We start from the raw sequence: 20,393 nt of genomic DNA, 5'->3' as shown, positions 1-20,393 counted from the left end.
GGGGGTAGTCTTATACGGCGAGTATATAACAAACTCTGTATTTTGAGTGGAAATGTTAGGGGGTCGTCTTATACGCCCAGTCGTCTTATACGCCGCCGGTATATCCGCCAGCATGCATTCAGGTCCCATCCCACTTGATCTTTTAGTGATTCGATTTATCAACTGTCCAATTATTTTGGATTTAAGACTTATTTACAGAGCACACCAAATAAATGTCCCACCCTGTATCATTGACACCTTAGAAACTGGATAGGCATTGGAGAAACTCAAACCTGTATGCGCATGAAAGAGAAAGAAATGCGGAGCTTTCTCTTTTGCTGAGTACCTGAAATATCTTCAGCACCTTTTGCACACTGCCTTGACCAGAGTAGTAATTACATAAATATTCTTTCAATTGTTTTATTATTTTGACTAATACCTAAAATAGGGAGGAAAAATTGGTTCAGCCTTTATTTTTAATTCTGTTACTGAATTCTGATAATAAAACAATAGCATTAATACTATGAATTAGTATCTTACTATTAATGTAGTACGCACTGAAACTTGCTGATTATTGCATATGAGGTGTGACAATTAAGTTCACAAACTTAATGCAACAATGTTGCCAACCTTTTATGATATCAGAGGGTTTATTCATTGTGAATTTGTATCAACTGGACAAACAGTTAACCAAGTTTGCTATTTGGAAGTGCTGAAAAGGCTGAGTGAAAAAGTTAGACGACCTGAACTTTTCGCCAGCAGTTCATGGCTCTTGCATCACGACAATGCACCAGCTCACAGGGCACTGTCTGTGAGGGAGTTTTTAGCCAGTAAACAAATAACTGTATTAGAACACCCTCTCTACTCACCTGATCTGGCCCCCAGTGACTTCTTTTTTTTACCCGAAGATAAAGGAAATATTGAAAGGAAGACATTTTGATGACATTCAGGACATCAAGGGTAATACAATGACAACTCTGATGGCCATTCCAGAAAAAGAGTTCCAAAATTGCTTTGAAGGATGGACTAGGCGCTGGTGTCAGTGCCTAGCTTCCCAAGGGGAGTACTTCAAAGGTGACCATAGTGATATTCAGCAATGAGGTACGTAGCACTTTTTCTAGGATGAGTTCGCGAACTTAGTTGTCCAGCCTCGTATACTTGGTCTCATTTAACCCTTGCAATAATCCCATGAAGTAGGTATCACCATCCCTGTTTAATACGTGAGGAAACTGAAGCCCAGAGAGATGTCCTTTTCCCAAGATTATATATCTGCTACAGCACAGGGCTGAGATTCACACCCAGGTCTGCCTGCTCCTGAACTTGGCTCCTATCCACTACTCACAGTACCTGCTATTAATGTGTATTAAACTTAAGTAATATCTTGCTATGTGAGGATGTGTTTATATTTATACACAGATATCTGACCTGCACATTTGTGCATTTCATACCAAGAACTTGGGCTCAGACATTTAGTATCCAGTCACAATACTATATATTTTATAGTAAAATTGTAAACAAAGCCCATTAACTTCATAGTCATTCTTTCCATGTCACATTGGTCACTGGCATCCAGCCCCAGTTATTGCAGTTCCTGCTTGTTTTCACTGATACTTGTTTTCTTCGTTATGAGCTATCATCACCTTAGTATAGTGGATTTTCTATATATGCTCTTGTTTGCAAAGTAAATACTGCATTTTCAACCCTCTTCCAATGGACCAATATTAATGAAGACAATAATAAACTCCAGTATCAGCACTAACCATCAACATGGGTACAAATCTACTAATTTTCTGATGATTACGTGTTTTATTTAATTGATGGATTATTAACCCTAATTTTCATTCAGCATCTGCGTAGGTTCTTAAATGTTATAAATTCCTAAAATAGTCTTATACTATCCCTGGCACTTTAAATATTTTTGGGTTTTTATTTTAAAAAAAAGAAAATTGTAAAACCAGAAAATGAGAAAGCCCCCTTAGTACAGTTTCAGACATCAGAACTGCTGACACAATCCTGATTGCTCTTTTTAACTTTCCCCCAGTGGTTTAGGCTTATTAAAAGCCTGATCTCACATCAGAAACAAGAGTATTTTTATTTTGAAACGTATCTCGGTGCCCTGACAAAGTCATCGCTCCCGAAGCATACTTCTTCCCTCCGGCCTTGTTTATCCCATCAGGCATTCCTGCCAGCAGCAGCCCTGTTTACATAACTGCCCTTGGTGGATGGAATATTTTACTGAGCAAAGTCCGGTGCTTGCACCCCAGCCTGTTTACCATGGACTAGGGACAAAACCTGAAAGGCGGTAGCGTGCTCAGTAAGCTAGGTCTGTGGTGAAGAAAAGTGGAGGCACGTCAATGAAAGTGAAGCCTGTGGGAAGAAGTGGGCGAGAGCAGGGGCATTTTGTCAGCAACGACTGAGGAAAAGCGGATAGTTCTTCTGTGAGGGGGTGGAGAGGAAAGCCATCGGCTGGCTCTGGAGTGGAGGACAAAGGTATGTATTTACTGTTGGAAAGCTTGCTCGCTCACTGAACACTTGAACAAAAACGGGGCCCTGAGTCTCAGAGCAACAGCATGGCTATTGCTTCTCCATTTTTTTTTAATTCAAAGGGAAATATTTGACAAGAATGAGGGCCTCTCAGTCGGATAGGGCCTTTTTATTTTACTGGAGTTTCCGTTTTTACTGCAGTTTTGACGAATTGTTAAGAAGCCTAGGACTTATCCAGTCATTGTGGTCACAAATGTGTTAAGAGTATGAGACGTTTTAACTGGAATTGCTCTTCATTGAGCAGCGGGTTCATTAGGCAGCTTGTCATAGAAGAGATAACGTGTACCCCTCCACTATCTTTCCCAGAGCCGGGTCTCTAACCAGGTGGCAGTGCGTCACCCTAAGTCCCCATCTTCCGCACCTTTCTCCTCTCTTCCTCCCATCTACCTGACGCCCAATTGTGCCACTTATTTAACTGTCAGATTTAGAAGACTTTTGAATGGCTCTTCTTCTGGAGGAGTTTTTCCAGAAGGAGTGAACACTTTTCTCCTAAGAAAAGTAAGAAATTCAGAATAATAGCATGGTTGTACCCTTTTCACTAATGACAAGTCTATCTTTGTCACCCTTGAGTTCTCTCTGATGTTCATTGAGCCCTCCCTTAGCATGTGGCACCTATTGTGTGAAGTGAGCCCTTTATATATGTTTAATTATCCCAATAACTGGCATTGGCTTTACTGCCCTTGTATCCTGGAACGAGGAGACACACGGAGGTGTAGATGATTATGACTTAACCAGAGTTACACAATAGGAGGTTAAAGCCAGGAATTCAGCTCCAGAAGTTTATACACTTACCTGCTGTGGGAAGATGTGGAGGCAAAATGATAGCCGGTGAGCACATGTCGAATCCGAAGTCACAACCCTTGTGCTGAGCCATGAACAGACATGCCTGGCTCTGAGGGTGTCATACCCTAGCTCTGCGCTAGGGTAGCAAGAGGCGGCCTTGCTTTTCTTTTTTTTCCTTAATTTTTATTTTTCAATTACAGTTGACATTTTTTAGTTTGACCACAGCAAAATTGAGAGGGAAGGTATGGAGATTTCCCCACATACCCCTTGCCCCCACACAGGTATAGCCTTCATTACCGGTATCCATTTCTTACAATTGATGAACCTACAATAACATATCATGATCACCCAAAGTCTATAGTTTACCTTAGGGTTCATGGTTGGTGTACATTCTGTGGGTTTGGGCAAATGTATGATAACGTGTCCACTATTACATCTCATCCAGAGTATTTTCACTGCCCTAGAAATCCTTTGCGCTCCACCTATTTATCCATCCCTGAAAACCATTGCTCTTTTTACTGTCTCCATAGTTTGCCTTTTTCAGAATGTCATATGGTTGGAATCACACAGTATGTAATATACATTTAAGGTTCCTCCACGTCTTTTGATGGCTCAATTGCCTTGCTTTTTGTAGCTAAAGCATTTGGTGAAAATGTATCCCTAACCTTTGCAGAAATGCAAATTAGAACCTATACAATAGGTTTTTTATATGTGTTTTTGCTAGCCTTCCCATATCCAAGTCCATGCATGAAGCCAAGGTGGGCATTACAATCCGGGCTATTCTCCTCACCTCTCATTGATAATGCAGAGAATGCTCTAATCAGACCTTTAAGAAACCATTTGTGTCTCTGTACATGGAGTTTTGATCTCTTCAGTTTGGTCCCAAAGGTTAAAAACTAAATCCCTTATAATCAAGGCCCTTCTTCTCCTAATGAAAACCACAGCTTGAGCAGCTGCTTGTATTCTTGTCTCTTCTCTGTGACTCCTCTGGTGCGTGGGAGTTGACTGTTGGGCCATGGAAAAGGGAGCAAATAAGCAGCCAAGAGTGGGCTCATGTTTCAATAGAGAAATAATAGTGGAATGTTCAAATCCTTCAGTGTTTTCCTCACCCTCCCCACACGTTGGACATGCAGTTTGGCTCTCTTTTTCCTTTTTTAAATGCTTCCATAAGGCAAGAAAGAAAAGCGTATATCATCAAAAGCAGGGTTCTGAAAACTCCTAGACCTCCACTCTGGTTCTAGCCAGTATGCCTTTACTTTTGCCTGTAGCTGTAAAATGACAGCATAGCTCTAAAGTCTGGCAGCGTTGTGTACATACATAGTTTGTCCATCTGCATTGGTGTGGTCTCCCTTTCCTTCGCCTGGATAGAAATTGTGGTTATTTGGATGTAATGTTTTTTTCTTGTGTAGATGTCTATGTCCCGTTTCTTTTTTTACATGTCTTTTCGTATCTCCCTTTCTTCTCATTTGCTCTTCCCTGCTTCCCATTTTCTATTCACCGTTTTTCCTCTTCGCTTTTTGTAATACATGATTTTAAATTCTACAAATAAAAACTAAAGTTTTATTTTTGCTGTTCTTAATTCTTTATATAGATAAATAGATCATTTTATATGTCTCCCAAAGGATCCTGCCTCAAGAAAAATTGCTTTTGTACATATTTAGAACCCGGATTTTTTAAATGTAGGTTTTTGATCCTTAATAGAAGCAGCTGTTTCATTCTGGCAACTAATTACAATGCCAGAGATTAAGAAGAGTAGCTAGGTTTTCACTCCACAGAATGGGGTGAATTCTGTCACACCATGTACCTTCTTCCATGCTTCGGTCACCCTAAGTTACACTTAAATGAAGACACAGTTTATCATTTAACCAACTGCCAGGGTCATTCTGGGGATTAAACAAAACAACTCTGAATAGCCTTTCAGACTCTATCAGAGAAGAATGTATTGCAAATATAAATAGTACATGACCCTTCTTCCTACTAAGTTTTGAATAACTTTTTCAGACAAGGCACAGCCAGGTCCTCACCCTATTGACTTCATTCTAAAGAGCGAGGTATGGACGTTGTGGAGAAGCAGCATAAATAAAGGTAGAGCTGAAGTCAGCGCACGTGAGTTAGAATCCTGGCTTTGCTACCGACCCAAGGCATAGTTCACAATCTCTGCCAGCTTCAGTTTCCTCTTAGGTGAAATCTCGAACAATCCTGCCCACCTCTGTAGGTGTTGAGTGAGGTAATGTGTGTATGAAAGCAGGCTGGCTGTGCAGAGCCTTCCTGAGATGGCTCCGGGCTAGAGGCTCAGTCGCCCTTTTCTGTTTTGTCTTTCCACATCTGATCAAGTGTCTTTCTTAAGAAGCTGATCATTTGCCATGTAATTCTCTCTTCTAATTCTTGTTCGGGACTGGCATTGAACATCTTCTGGCTTTCAGAGTCATGTAGGACCTACCATCCTTTGTTACCATTTTTTAGATTAAATATATTTGCCTGCCAGAAGTAAAATAAACTCAGGATACATCCAGACAGAGAGCTGTCAAGTATGGGTCTTAAATGAGCTTCTCATAATGCTTATGCCAAACGCTGTAAACAGAGGCCTCCCACTTAAGGTCATGGTTTGAGCTGAAGGGAGAATGAGAGCCTAGACTTTCCACCTAAATTCCTTGGACGTTTACTGACAGATCATCACCCACTCACATAGATCAGGGGATGACGTCATAAGCTCTTGATCAAACCACAGCATTGGTCAGACCACCCTTTTCTCTTAGAAATACAGAGTGGTCCCTGAGTTAAATGAGATGTTTCATCTGAGCCAACCATTAAAAACTGGACATGTTTATATAAAACCTAAATTTCCTGCCTCTGGAAATAAGCAGGTATTAGAACTGTGAGATTGCCATCTCCACCTTTTTATCATTTTTACCAAATTACATGACTTTTCTGGTTACCTAACTATTTGATTTTGAGATATATATATATATATATATATATATATATATATATATATATATTCATACACAGAGGGTGCCAAATATATATATACACATTTTAAGAAAGGAACACTGTATTAAAATTGTAATACTCAATATATACCGATAACAAAAGATGACTACAAGTCACGTTTGACTTCTGCAATTACAAGAGGTTCTCAAAGTGGTTACCATCAGCGTCCAGACAATTCTGATTACAGTGAACTACTGCTTGAGCAACGTCGACCAAAGTGTCCACATACATTTTTTTGGCACCCCCGGGGTGTGTGTGGGGGTGTGTGTGTGTGTGTGTGTGTGTGTGTGTGTGTGTGTGTGACAATCAACACAGGCTGAGGTTGTCAGGGAAAGCTTCTTGCATGACGCTGGACTTGATCCGATGCTTAAATTCACTCTCTCATTCAACTGTCATTTATTAAGTACCCTAGTGTATGTTTTGCAAGGTATAGGCACTGGGATTAAAAAGGTGATTGACACATCCCTCGCTTTCTTGAAAGAGTTTACTGTTTAGCGTACACAGATAAATGTGTAAACAAATAAGGACAATAAACTGTTGTACATGCTTAGATAAAAATCTATAGCTAGATAATGAAATCATAAAAGAGGGTGGTCAATTACATACCTGAAATACGAAGTTTTTTTTATAGAGTAGGTGATGAGTGAATTGATTCTGGATACAAGGATTGACCAAACCTGGGAAGAGAGAAGAACCATTCCAGATAGCAAGTTCAGTATGAGAAGAGGCGTAGTTCACCATGGGTAGATCTAGGTGGGTCTTAGCATCATGAGAGAAAAGTGAGGTCCTGTACATTCATTAAGTTAAACTGTATAGGAGGTAGAGAGCCATAAAAGTCTTTTACTCAGAGGGTAGAAGGGCACACATCCCCAATTCATTCTCTTCTGCCTCCACCCTAAGTCTGAGCTGTACATAGGCTAAATCAACAGACTCATGCCCTTTGATTTCCACTGAGTTCAGCCAATGAATAAATCATCCCAGCAGGAGATGGGCAGGAAGAGAGAGTGAGGTCAAGGTCTTGATTCTCCTGGCTTCTTCCCTTAAAGAATCAGCGGGGAACAGCTATATTTCCCCTTCCCAAGGTGACCTTATTTACATAACTTTCTTTTTCCAGTAACAAGCCCCTCCCCTTGTCCCTTCAGGCCTATGAGGGTGACATCTTCTCTCTACTATCCCCAGTTTATCTCTGTGTTTCTCCTGCAGCCCACCCACAACATTATCAATAGTTCTATTATAAATAAATTCTCTGCAAATTATCTTCATTTAAAATGTGGTTGGTTTTAGTGTTAAGCAGTAGTGTAAAGGACTGTTTCCTGGAATGGAGGACAAGGGGCAAAACAGTCAGCTAGGAAAACTGGCCACAGTGAGAGATGATGTGGTTGGGAATCTGCTGTAGTTGTGGAGATAAGGAATTGATTGATACAGGAAAGGGAATGGAGTTGAATTGACACCAGTTGGACATGAGAGATTAGGGAAAGGGCCGAGTCAAGGATGACCACCCAAGTTTCTGACTTGGGTGGCTGCTTGGTTCAAGAAGTAAAAAGATGAGCTCTGTTTTGCAGATGTCAATTTTGAAATCTTTATGGGAGCTGTTGGAGAGATGCGGCAGGTTTTGGGTAGACTGATGTGGAATTCAGGAGCAGTCTGGCTGGAGGAAATGTTACTATATTGTCACCTTACCAGGTGGTCCCTGAAGCCAAGATAATAGAGGAGGTCCCCCCCGGAGACCTGGGAGAGTCGAGAAGAAATAGAATAAGATGGTCGTGCACAGAACTTAGAGCGCCACTGGTAGGATGCACAGTTCTGCACACACTGGAAAAAGAACATGCGCACAGGCGAAGGGGAGAGAATGAGTGTTGGTTGCATGGGTGGTGGGGACAGCATTTGCAGAAGAGAGGAATCAGATCATGGAGGCACTTGAAAGCTAAGGCAGAGGCACCTGGGCTTGAGTTAGAAATGGAACAGCGATTATACTTTATTTGTTTATTCTACAAATGTGTATTGAACACTTAGGTTCTTGAGTGAGATGAAATCCACTCACGTTGTGTTTTAAGATGAATAAAGTTATGTAGGGCAGAGATGGAGATGGGCTTAAAATCCGAAGCAGTGGTACCATTAAGAAGTGATAAGGATCGAAACCAGAAGAGTAGCTGTGAGTGCTGAGGGCAGAGAGCGTTCAAGGAAAGACAGGGCAAGACTTATGGGAAAACAAGTATAGGAGAAGAAAGGTGAAGATAACCCCAAAATTTCCACCGTAACATGTTAGCAATCATGTTCAAATCTAAAACCTTTTTAGCTTCCATCACGTTTATGATCATTGTGCCCCAGAAAATTTCTGATAATTCTGAAGAAGTAACTAAACAATCAGAAGCAATGAAAAATGCCATTTTCCCAATTTCCAAAAAATAAGGAAACCATTTCCATGGTGTGAAGTAGCTTGGCTGGTTAGCGTATGTGTCTCAGAATGATTTAGTTTTGCATCCAGTTAAGTCCAAGGGTAGAATTTCAGAATTGAAAGTAATGGTCTGACCACTTGTTTTATACAATCTCAGATGGAGAAAAATACCCACAGACTAAATTCATTATTTTGGGGTTGATGATTTCTTTCTGTTCCTTGGCTTTATTTAATTTTTATTCTTCTCTGTGGTTATGTGTTGAGTCTGTGTGCTGAACTTGTTCTTTACCTTTCTTTTCTCCCAATTCCACTTCCACTTTTCCCTCTCCCCACCCCCCCCCAATACCACCAGATCATAATTTTTAGGAACTAACTATTGGGTTGTCGGAAAAGTCATGGCGTATTTTTTCTATGTTTTTCCTTGCAAAAATGCATCATGACTTTTCCAACAACCCAATATAAGTGATGTAGGGAGTCAGATTTTGGAATAGGAAATGTTATGTTGTAGTATTTCAAGTTTGTGTTTTTATTTTTTACGTTATGCTTAAAATTAGTAGAAATTTCAAAAGTTGGTAATAAAAAATGAACAGAAAATTCACAGAATATGAAATATAAATTGCTTGATTATCATAAAAATAATCAGGTCCACCTTTATAATAAAAGCAATTAAAATTCCAATGAGATAACTATTTTTCACCTATCAGATTGGCAATGATAATAAAAAAAAAAAGTTTGGCAATAAACCATTAGGAGAGATATGAGGAAACACATTGGTGGTGGGAGTATAAGTGAGCATAAACTATGAAAATTAGTTTGGCAATGTCTATCAAAAATACAAATGCACTTACCCTTTGGCCCACCAATTCCACATTTAGTCATTTCCTACCAATGTATAGGCATACCTCGGAGATATTATGGGTTTGGTTCCAGACCACCACAGTAAAGCAAGTCGTCATCTTTTTGCTGGTGGAGGGTCTTGCCTTCAATTTGTGAAACATGCAACATGTGTAAAGTGCAGTAAAGCGAAGCACAATAAAATGAGGTATGCCTGTACTTGCATTACATACGCAAAGCCTTCAGTAAAAGGACATTAACTTCTGCATCACTATGGCTACATAAGGTTGGAATAAATCTGAGTGCCCATCAGTAGAGGGCTGCTTAAAGTAGTCACAGTATTTGCATGGTGTACAATAAATATGGTGCAGCTCTTTAAAAGAATGACACAGATTTTTATGGAATGACAAAAGAACTGTGCAGAATGCTACCATTTGTTTTGAAAAGAGTGGCATTGTGTGTACAGATAGACTATATCAAATGCTCTCTCGCTGGATGTATGAGAGAATGACAGGGTAGTTTCTAAGAGGAGGTCTGGGGACAAGGTTGGGAAGGAGACTTACTTTTCATCCTGTGCCCTCTGGTACTATTAGAATTTTTTGGCAGTTAACATATATTAAGTAATCTTTAAAACTCTTCACATTACTCAAGAAAAGGGAAGCTAAGGGTTCACCAACACCCACAGTGTTAGTTTTGAGTTTTCATACATTGTTGGTGGAAGTGAACATTTATTTATGTAAACTTTTTGAAAGGGAATATATTATTGGTTGGTGCAGTTCAAAATAACAAGATACACATCTTTTACCTGGTAATCCTACTTTTACATTTTAACAACAGCCTGCCTGCTTATATAAAGATACAAAAAATACAAAAGTATTCGTAAAGTTAAATCTTGAGTAAAAGTACAGATTCCTGTCCAGGCTTCTTTGCTTCCTGAAAAATGGCAACTGGTTTGTTTTTTCTATGACTTGAGAATTGTTCATTTCTTCACATTTGGAAATGGCCCAGTGGTTTTAAGGTTCAGCTATTTGAACCAGATTGTATCTCATTTGCACAACTAACTTGAAACCATCTACTTGAATGTTGTTGCGGCCTGTCTCCGAAAGATGTAAGAAAAGTGAGAAAACTTCATTCATTCATTTGCTATTAAATAAACACCAACTTTATGCCATTTGTGGTACCTCACTGAATAGCACAGACACGGACGTGCCATTTTCAGCCTTCTGAGGTTCCTTTTTCTTAACCATTTTTGCTCATTTTAGCCATTCTCAGGCTGCTTTGATACTCTGGTGCCATTTTTATTGCTGCTGCTTTCTCTAATGTTTCTTCATTTTGCGTTGGTTTATGCAGCATTTTTCTGCTTCCTGCAATGAGAGAAACACCAATAGATTGTTGTTGTTCACTTGAATTATGGGCTCACAGATGGATACGAGAGGCCTCAGCTCTCATTTCGTTTCTTTTTATTTACACACATGAAGTTGACCACTGTGCTGAAGGGATAGCAAACAGTAAAACCATAGCTGTAAAAGAAGATTTACCACAGGCTGTGCTCATTACCAGCGAAGATGGGGACCAGGGAAGCACAAGTCATGGGGAGCCCCATCTTTCCCAGTAGCATGGAACTCATTTCCCACAGACCATTGACCGTAACGTCCCAGCCAATAACAAATACCGCAGACCTGAATTTGACCACTTCTAACTCACCCTGTTATTTCTACGTGTCTCAGCATTGTTGCTCTCTTTCCTTAATTAACAAAATCTGTTTCCATTTTTCATTCCTGACAAGTGATCTTTTACCTCTAAGTAAAAAAGAGTGTTAATAGCATAGTTCTTTCAGCATTGTACAGGTGCTTGAAGCATAGACGCCTCAGGTAGGACTCAGGCCTCTTAACTGTGTGTAATGCATGTCCATTTGGAGGTAAATCACTGTGATTATTTTGCAAGATACACACACACAAATGGATATTTTCCGGATGACAGTTATTTCTTGTCAACATATTCATTATGTAATAGAGTTTTATAAACACATCACGAAAGCGGTGCAATATAGTACCAATCTTTGCTTCTAAAACATTACCTTAAATTTATTTAAACTGTCACCAACGAGCATGTCACTGGCGTTGAATTTGTTCCTGGGAGTTTCGGTGTCCTGCAGATGGAACCGCTCTCACAGTGGAGACATTTTCTGAGATCATCAAAGCTTGTTGAAAGACAATGCAATTTCCTCCCTCTCCAAGAACGGAGTTTGACAGTAACATCTCAGAACAGATGTTTCAAAGGATCTGCTAATGTTTTTATTTGGTGGCACAAAGACTCTGTTATTCATGAAATGGTCTGTTAAAAAATTAGTTCCTCTGTGTGGGGGTTGTGGGAATATGTGTTATGTAAATCGATTCCGCATTTTGTCAGGGAACTGGCTTGTAACTCTTAGATTGTCTCCAAGGCTTGACTCTGACGTGGTCGGACTTCCAGGCTGCAGCCGTCACAGAGGAGCTAGCAACACAGTAGTTCAGCATCCTTCCCAGACTACTTCGCGATGACACATCTGAGAGTGTCATGCTCTTTTTATAAAGGAATAGAAGCTAAGGAAAAGGTCGTAGCAACTTGGTCTTGTAAAATAGAGTGAGAGAATGTGGGCATTCATGTTTGCTGGTTATTTGCATTATTTTCCTAATACAGCCCACTTCTATAGCTTATACTTTGTGATTTCATGCTCCTACTGAAAGGAAAAAACTGTCACTCTAAGATGAACATGGGGCAGATTAGGATGTGGTTTAAAATACCTTACAAGAGAGCTCAGTATAAATATTTAGGAGTGCTGGAGCGTAAGGACTGGTCATTTCCACTTCTAATGTCACTGCCCTGATCTGTCCTTTCCACTTCTTGCAGCTGGACATGTCAGCAAACTGCGGGGCCAGAGGGACAAACCTGATATGCTGGCTGTTTTTGTAAATAAAGTTTGGTGGAAGCACAGCTGCTCTGATTTGTTTATGTATTGTCAATGGCTGCTTTCGAGATAGATCGCCAGAGTTGATCACCAGAGTTGAGTAGCTGTGATGGAGACCATTTAGCCCACAAAACCTAAAATGTTTACAGAACAAGTTTGTCAGTCTCTGAAATATATACTGGGACCCAGTATTTAAAACATTGCATTAAGACATTTGATATGTTTTGGTTTTAAAGGCATTTATGGGGTGTAAGAAATGTAAATAATTATTTGTTTTAGATAGTGTAACATATGACAGGAAAATGGGTAAAATAATAATATATGTACACAAAGAAACGTATAAACTAAAATCTTCCAGGACAATGTAAAGAAACTATATGGAAAAGAGGAAAGTGAAGTTACCTGACTCTTGGATATTCAATAAACAGTTAAAAGAATGAGTGAGAGGAATTTATTTTTCTGATGTACAATATGTTCAAATGTTAAAACTTGTAACATTTGGTCATATTTAGCTGTTAACTTTATTTTTATTCTTATTCCTCCCTCTGTTTATGTTCATTGTTCTCGGAATAGTTTCTTGTAAGTGCTCCCATGTGTGTGTGATTCTGAAGTCTTCCTGTCCAAATGACAAACACAGGTGAGACGAGAAGTTTCGAATTATACAACTTAATATTGACACCACAGCCATACGAAATATGATTATTTGGTCCATAAGCCAAAATATATATGAGGCGGCTGATAGTAAAAGATTACAAATACAATAGAAAAATAACTAAAGAATACTTAAAGAACAAGCCCCCAAATTGGGAGCGAAGAAAAATGGTGTTAAAGGGACAGAGGTAGTTCTATCAAGAAACCCAGACTCTATTATTTGAACCAAAATACCAGCAATCATGACAAACAGGGCAAGAAAAAGAAAGTATAAGAGTTTCAAAGCTCTTGTTTCATGAGAGGAAACATCCTGTTTTGTCAGAAGATACATTTTTGCCCTAAGAGGACTCTATCACCTGGTCTTGATCTAAGGACTTGAATAATATCTGCAATCACAGCGTTAAGGGAACACGGAGATACAGTGTAGACCCAAACCTTCTAATACAGCAACCACCAGCCAGGTGTGGCTGTTGAATACTTGTAACATAGCAGCTGTGAACTGAGGTGGACCACAGTGTAAAACATACACAGGACTTAAAAGGCTTTATGTGAAAAAAAGAATGTGAAACATCTCATAAGTGATTATTTTATTGAATTTAGATGTATCGGTTTAAATAGAACATGGTTAAAATTAATTTTACCTCTTTTTACTTTTTTAATGTGGTTATTAGAAAATATATAATTGCATACGTAGCTTGCATTGTATTTCTACTAGACAGCACTGTTATACAGGGTTACGTCTCACTTGATACAGAAGTGTTCAGATGCAGTGACACAATCTTGGCCTATGAATGCATGGCCAAAGGGACGAGATGGAATTTAGTCGTGTAGCTTTCAGGAGATCCCTTAGCTCAAAGGTTGAACATCTGCAGACCACTTAATGAGCATTTGGATGCATACAGATCCCCCATCTTAAATTTTTTTTTCTAAAGTATTGATCACAAATTTAAAATTCAGTTACTTCACAGTAATGGAAAGATGATATAATTGACAGGTTTTCATAAACTACACCTGGTTTAATGATAGACATCTTGAATTGTGTTCAGGTACCAAATCTGCCATTTCGTTCCTTATCCTTCTACCAAATTAGAAAATATAAACCACAATTACAGAGAATTGGAAATGTTGGCAAGAGTCTGGTGTCTCTGTCAAATGGTTCTGGATATTCCAACCCAATGGACTATAAATTTTAACTCTCACTAACAACTACTTTTATCCCTTGATGTATCACATCCCGATGCTGAAAGATTGTTTCCTCCTGGAAGATAATTTCAACTGCTTATCGAATCTCTTCTTTGGTTGGATTTGCCCCTGAAAAGTATTTCTTGCCGTTCTGTACAGTATTCAGATTTTTAAGTAGACCCATAATGTACCATTGCTTTCTTACTCTGGTAACTGAAAAATTCATCTGCTGTTCATAAACAAACAAACCTTGTGTATAGTAATTTAGCTCACCTTTTATTTATAACTTTGAAAAACTGCAGTTACGAACACATTGCTTCATTATTTGCCAATCCCAGGACTAAAGTAATCTTCTGTCTTTTGTTCAGTAAACATTTATGAGTCACCTATTGCATGTGAGGCAGTGTGCTTGCCTGAGTTTAGACAAGTTAAATTTGGTGCTAATGGGTCAAGTATAAATATCCAATAGACTCTTAGAGATATGTCTCCAGAGATTAAGAGAAATTTAGACTGTATCAAATATACTTATTATATATTTATACAGTTATTTGCACAAGAAAAATTCAGCTGTTTAACTTCACTGATCTTCAACAAGATACAGATTAACACAAGAAAAAGATGCTGTTTAATACCCATTAAATTATCTAATTTAAAAAACTACACAGTGCTGGCAGATTGTGGTCCAACGAAGATGCATGTAGGCTACTGGCAGAAATATAAATTGATTTAGGTATTTTGGAAAGCAATATAGCCATGCATGTTAAATGCAAAGAATTGTGTGATACCCTTTGATTTAATAATCCCACTCTAGAAAAGTTATCTTACAAATGTGGGGCAAATGTGATAACCACTGTAACAGCTATATATGATGTCAGAGGGGTAGTAGATTGGGGGTGGGGAGTTATCACTTTGTGAGGGGTGTAAATGTCTGTTATATTGTTTCATACACCTGAAACTAATAAAAATAAAATAAAATATATGTGAGCCAAAAGGAGAAAAAAAAATCTCTGCATCTCGAAATGAGGAAAGGGCGCTGAGAGTTGCTAAATGGTGACTTGTGCTAAATACTCTGAGTCATCTCAGCTAATCCTCACAGCAGCCCTTTGAAGTGTCCCCACTCTATAGGCAAGGAAACAAGGCTCAGACGGATTAGAAATTTGTCAGTATCATAAAACTTGTAAGTGCACCGTTCGCACTTAAACTAGGCATCTGTCTAATTTAGACCAGCTGTGTAAGAAGAGAAAAATAGTTAAAATGCAGGAAAATACAGGGGGAAAAAAACCAAAGTATAAAACTATAGGTTCATCATATTTATTAAGAATGTGTACATGACTAAGTAGACTAGAGACAAATGAAAAGTTTAATTTGTTATGGTGGCAGATTTTATTTCAATACGTATATTGGAATCGCCATAATCTTTTTGATTTTTTACAAATTCTGGGGTTTTTTATGGAAATGATGTAATTAATATTTTGACTATATTTTCAAATGTATTATTCACATCTCTATGTACTTCTAAAAGGCATGTGAGCTGTGATATCATGTCTGGGTGCGTCCTCTAGTTTGTCTTCATCACCTACCCTTTAACTCGTGAAAACTCCCATCAAGGTCCATCACTAGCAGAATCCCTACGTCCTTAAACCCTTCTCTGAAATTACTTTCCTCTTGTTAAATCCAAACCCGATATTTCCTGAAAGCATGGCTTCCCTGCAGCCCTCTCTGGGCAGCTGTATTTTTTGCCCCAAAGTTGAGGGGGTATAATTGGTCTCTATGCTCTTCATTGCAACCTTGAGCATTCATTCCACTTCAATCCTCCCTAAAAACTCTCAGCTTTAAACCTCTTGTCATCAGACTATATCCTCCACTACCCAATTGTTGTTACAGTCCTCTACCAAGCCTAGGATTCCTCCCTCATTTCTCCATAATTTTCACTCCTGGAGCACCACCATCTTTTCAGCAATACTTCTCTTCTCATTCTTGGGGGTTTCCATGCTTACATATACAGTCCTTCTAATGGCCTCTCACTCCCCTGGCCAGCCCGTCTCAGTCTCCCGGGATTCCAACCTTAGACATCTCCTCTGTCTACATGTAAGCCCAGAGTCATCATCCTTAAAGGGCCATGGCTTCTCAGTTCCTCATCTTCTCACCACCTCAGCCTTACCGCCCACGCTTGCCCGCTAGACAACATCATCACCAAATACCGCGTGCCCCCTTTATCTCACTCAATGCGTGCCGTTCTCTGACCACTCTCTTGTGCTTTGGCTCTTGAGCGCCTTCCCTCCAAAGTTGAGAAATCAACTCCATCAGAACCTACCATCCATTAATCCCACTACTTTTTTCTTCCTCTCCCTCCCTCCCAAGATGTTGGTCCAGCTCAAGTTCCATGAACAGTCGTCATATTCACTCCTTTGCATGAATCCTGACTCCCTTGTCCCCTTCACATCTCACACCCATTTGGCAATTTCACCAGCCTGGCTGAATCCACATCTCTGCCTGGTCCGTGCCAGCCTCTGTGAATCAGACAGTAGCTGGAGAAAAACACAAAACTGTACTATTTGATTTCACTTTTAGTTCATGACCGTGAACCTCAAGTGGGAACTTATGGCTATATCCAGCAGTCATATTATGTTACTCACTCTCACTGGACTTTTGACAGCCTTTTCCTCTTTCCTTAGCTCTCCAACACCTCCTCTCTCAACCTTATTCTCAACTGATGCCTTTCTTCAGACTTTTGCTGGAAATATTGAAGCAATACAAGGGAGCTCCCACAGCGGCCACTGAATTGGTCACAGATGAACTGGTGAAGACCAGCCCCGCACTCCGATGTCCCCCTTGCCTACACAAGGATCTGCTCCAGTAATGCTTCTCGTCATCTCCTGATCATCCCGTCAGCGTCCATCATATTAAGGAAAATAAAAACACTCCCTGGATCTCAGTCCACTTCCTCCCTTTAGCAACCAATCCATATCTCTTCTCCCCTTCATAGCAAAACTCCCCAAAACGTCATCTGGGGTACGTTCTTGTTATTCCTAGTTCTCCTTCGTCAGCCTCTCTTAAGTCTAATTCAGCCAGGCTTTTGGCCCAAACTGTTCCAGTGCTCATATCAGAGTTCTCCAGTAAATACAAGCTGTCAAATCCAGCAGTTCTCAGTCCTCACGTCACCATCCTGTCGGCAGCATTTGATGTCACTCTCACTCCTACTCCTTGAAGCCCTCGAGTCACCTGGCTTCCGAAACACACTCCTGGATTTTCCTCTCACTCCCCTGGCCAGCCCGTCTCAGTCTCCCGGGATTCCAACCTTAGACATCTCCTCTGTCTACATGTAAGCCCAGAGTCATCATCCTTAAAGGGCCATGGCTTTCAATATCATCTATGTGCTGATGGGACTCCTGGACTTATTATTTCCAGCCAGACCTTTCTTCTGACCTCCACACTTACATGTCCATTTAAGAGCTTTTGGGATAGTTCCATTTGCATGTCTAATAGACATCTCAGACTTCACCTGTCCAGACTCAACTCCTGATCTTACCCGCACCCCTCCATGCCTTCAGCTGCTCAGGCCAGCTTCCTAACGCTCTCACTGCTTCCAAACTCCTTGCCATCTCATGCCTGGATGATGGCAGGAGCCCCCTAACTCTGTTTCTGTGCCGAGCACCTTTACAGTCTGTTCTCAACACGGCAACCAGCGTGATCCTTCTGTAACAGATTAGATCCTCCTTCTTCACAGCATGCAGCCTGACCACCGGTTAGCTCTCTGACTTTCTTTCTCTTCCTTCTTACCTTTTACTCGCCCCACTCCAGCCACACTGGCAGCATGCCAAGCAAGTACCACCCCTCACCCACCTGAGGGTCTTTGCGTAGACTATTGTCAATGTATAGAATTTGGAGAACTCATTTCTCAGCGACATCAAAGGTCACCTACTCTGGCCACCCGATGTTCTCTCCGTTCCTCACCCTGCCCTATTTTTAATAGTACATCCCACCTTCTAACATATATACTCTACTCATTTATTATATTTATCATCTATCTTCCGCTACAGTGTAAGCTTCAGGAGGACAGATTTTTGTCTGGTCTATTTATTGCTTTATCTCCAACATCTACAATAATGCTTCTACCTAAGAGATGCTAAAAAAAAAAAATGTGTTGACAGTATGAATGAAAGTTTCCCTATTTCTGCCTGATGTCCCATAGACACATGCTAAGAGATCCGCCTCAGAATAGCTTTTAATTCCTTTTCAAGTTGCTCAAGTGTTATGTTGTAAACAGCATTCAGAAAATGACTGCTAAGAAACGCTGTATCATTGACTTGATTGTAGATGGTCTTTTAGTCTAAACTGAAAACAACTCCTCTACAATGTAGCATTAGTATCATAAATATTGAAAATGTATAAACAACATAATAGGCCCTTGACATTTTTAGGAATATGTTCAAAGTTCTTCAAAAATCCCCCGAAGTACGGATACCACAATAGTGTAGTCTACTGTCATGCATTTCATACACAGCAATAAAGAGAAGGAAGCCACATGTTGCTGCAGATGCCATGCAGTCCATTCATTGGAAGGAGGCTCACCATCTCCCCCGCACCCCCCACCCCACCCCCAGCCTCTCTGTGGCGGGCCTTCACACTTGTACCACAGTGGCATCACAGATTATAGCAGCTCAGGAGCCCTCAGCATCGCCCATGCATTGTTCAAACCAAAGACATCTGTGAAAGCTGAGGATTCATTATATTATTTTATCCTATTCGCAAATTTTAAAAATACTGATTGAAAAAAATGAGTTCTCCCAGGCCGCTCGGCCTTGACGTTAGAGTATAATGTGTGTGGGTGTTATTACCACTACATGACAACGTGACTTACTGTGAAAAACAAAATGAGTGACCGTTATAAAGAGTAAGTTTTCACTTTGCAATCCAATTACAGGTGAGCATCCATTCAGTTTGGGTTTGGTCTGTTAGTAACAAACTCTCAATGTAATCAAAAAAAGAGGGGAAAAAAAATACATGTCTGTTTTCCTTTTTAAGCTGATTTTGAAGAAAACTTCCTGCCACGGTAACTTTAAAAAAATAATAATAGTCAGAAGCATCTGACAAGGAAGAGTGGGAGTAAGGAAAGGAGATGCTGTCGCCGCGGTGACAGCTGTCCAGTGTAAACATCTGACATCTCTTCCGTTTATCGTGTATTTTAGGACAATTCAAGCTGCTGGAACAAGACCGAGATATAAAGGAGCCAGTGCAATATTTCAACAGTGTGGAGGAGGTGGCCAAAGCGTTTCCTGAACGCGTGTACGTCATGGAGGAAATCACATTCAACGTGAAGGTAGCTCCGCAAGAACCAAATATTTATCCCCGCTAAAATCATTTAACTTTCAGGCCGTTACGTACACAGCGAGTGCCCATCTGGGCCTCAGGGAAGAGTTCCGTCTTCCAAATGTGTAGGTGTCATGGCCCAAATGGGCCTTTTAAGAACTGCATGTACTGTAGCTGACCTGTTGCCAGATAGGTAACTATGCTTAATTAGCATTATTTTTTGCTAGAATAACTGTGAAGGCAGATTAAAAAAATTGTTTGTTTGTGTAATTTGGGCTTTATTCCCTAATATGCAACAGTTGTTTGGCCAGATCTTATGTGAGGCTGGGTGCTCCACTTGTAGGAGCATGCAAAAAGCATATGACGAATCTAATACCGGATACTTATTTAAAAAAAGGGAGAAAGACTTCCAGAGTTTGCCCTGAGATCAGCGTCTATTCATTCCACTCTTTGTAGACCATCTGTATCTGTACACATAGGAAAAATTAATGTAGGAAATGTTACCCAATAGGTGTTTTACTGCTCTTTGTTCATAAGAGAAAAGGTAAATCGTGTTTACTGTGCTACATTCGTTTTGCATTCTTAAAGGGACAGTTCTGTCCCCTTCTGCTTGTTGAATGAGCTCCTTGGACTGGACTTGGTGTCAAAGAGGGACCAACCACAGAATTGGTGGTAACGCCACCAACCAGGTCCAACCTCATTGCCTGGGAACCCATTGCATGTCCTTTAGCAGCATCCACGACTGCACTAAAACATTTTAGAAAGTGTTCGCTTTGA

At 40.1% G+C, this 20,393-nt stretch overlaps 1 protein-coding gene across 5 annotated transcripts in view; it reads left to right on the top strand.

Annotated features, from left to right (window-relative positions):
• Positions 1-20,393, top strand: part of GAREM1 (GRB2 associated regulator of MAPK1 subtype 1) — a 195,018-nt gene that overhangs the window by 133,497 nt on the left and 41,128 nt on the right. For 2 of the 5 annotated variants that reach the window (XM_019652118.1, XM_019652117.1), the window contains exon 3: positions 19,496-19,626. In XM_019652118.1, coding sequence (XP_019507663.1) covers positions 19,496-19,626 — 131 coding nt within the window. Of the gene's footprint in view, positions 1-2,250; positions 2,470-16,995; positions 17,163-17,525; positions 17,629-19,495; positions 19,627-20,393 lie in introns of those variants that run through there. The other 3 variants (XM_019652119.1, XM_019652121.1, XM_019652122.1) reach the window with 3 other exon arrangements.

This window comes from Hipposideros armiger, unplaced genomic scaffold (genome assembly GCF_001890085.2).
Source record: "Hipposideros armiger isolate ML-2016 unplaced genomic scaffold, ASM189008v1 scaffold_173, whole genome shotgun sequence".
Taxonomy (NCBI): domain Eukaryota; kingdom Metazoa; phylum Chordata; class Mammalia; order Chiroptera; family Hipposideridae; genus Hipposideros; species Hipposideros armiger.
This window is presented reverse-complemented; position numbering and strand designations above follow the sequence as displayed.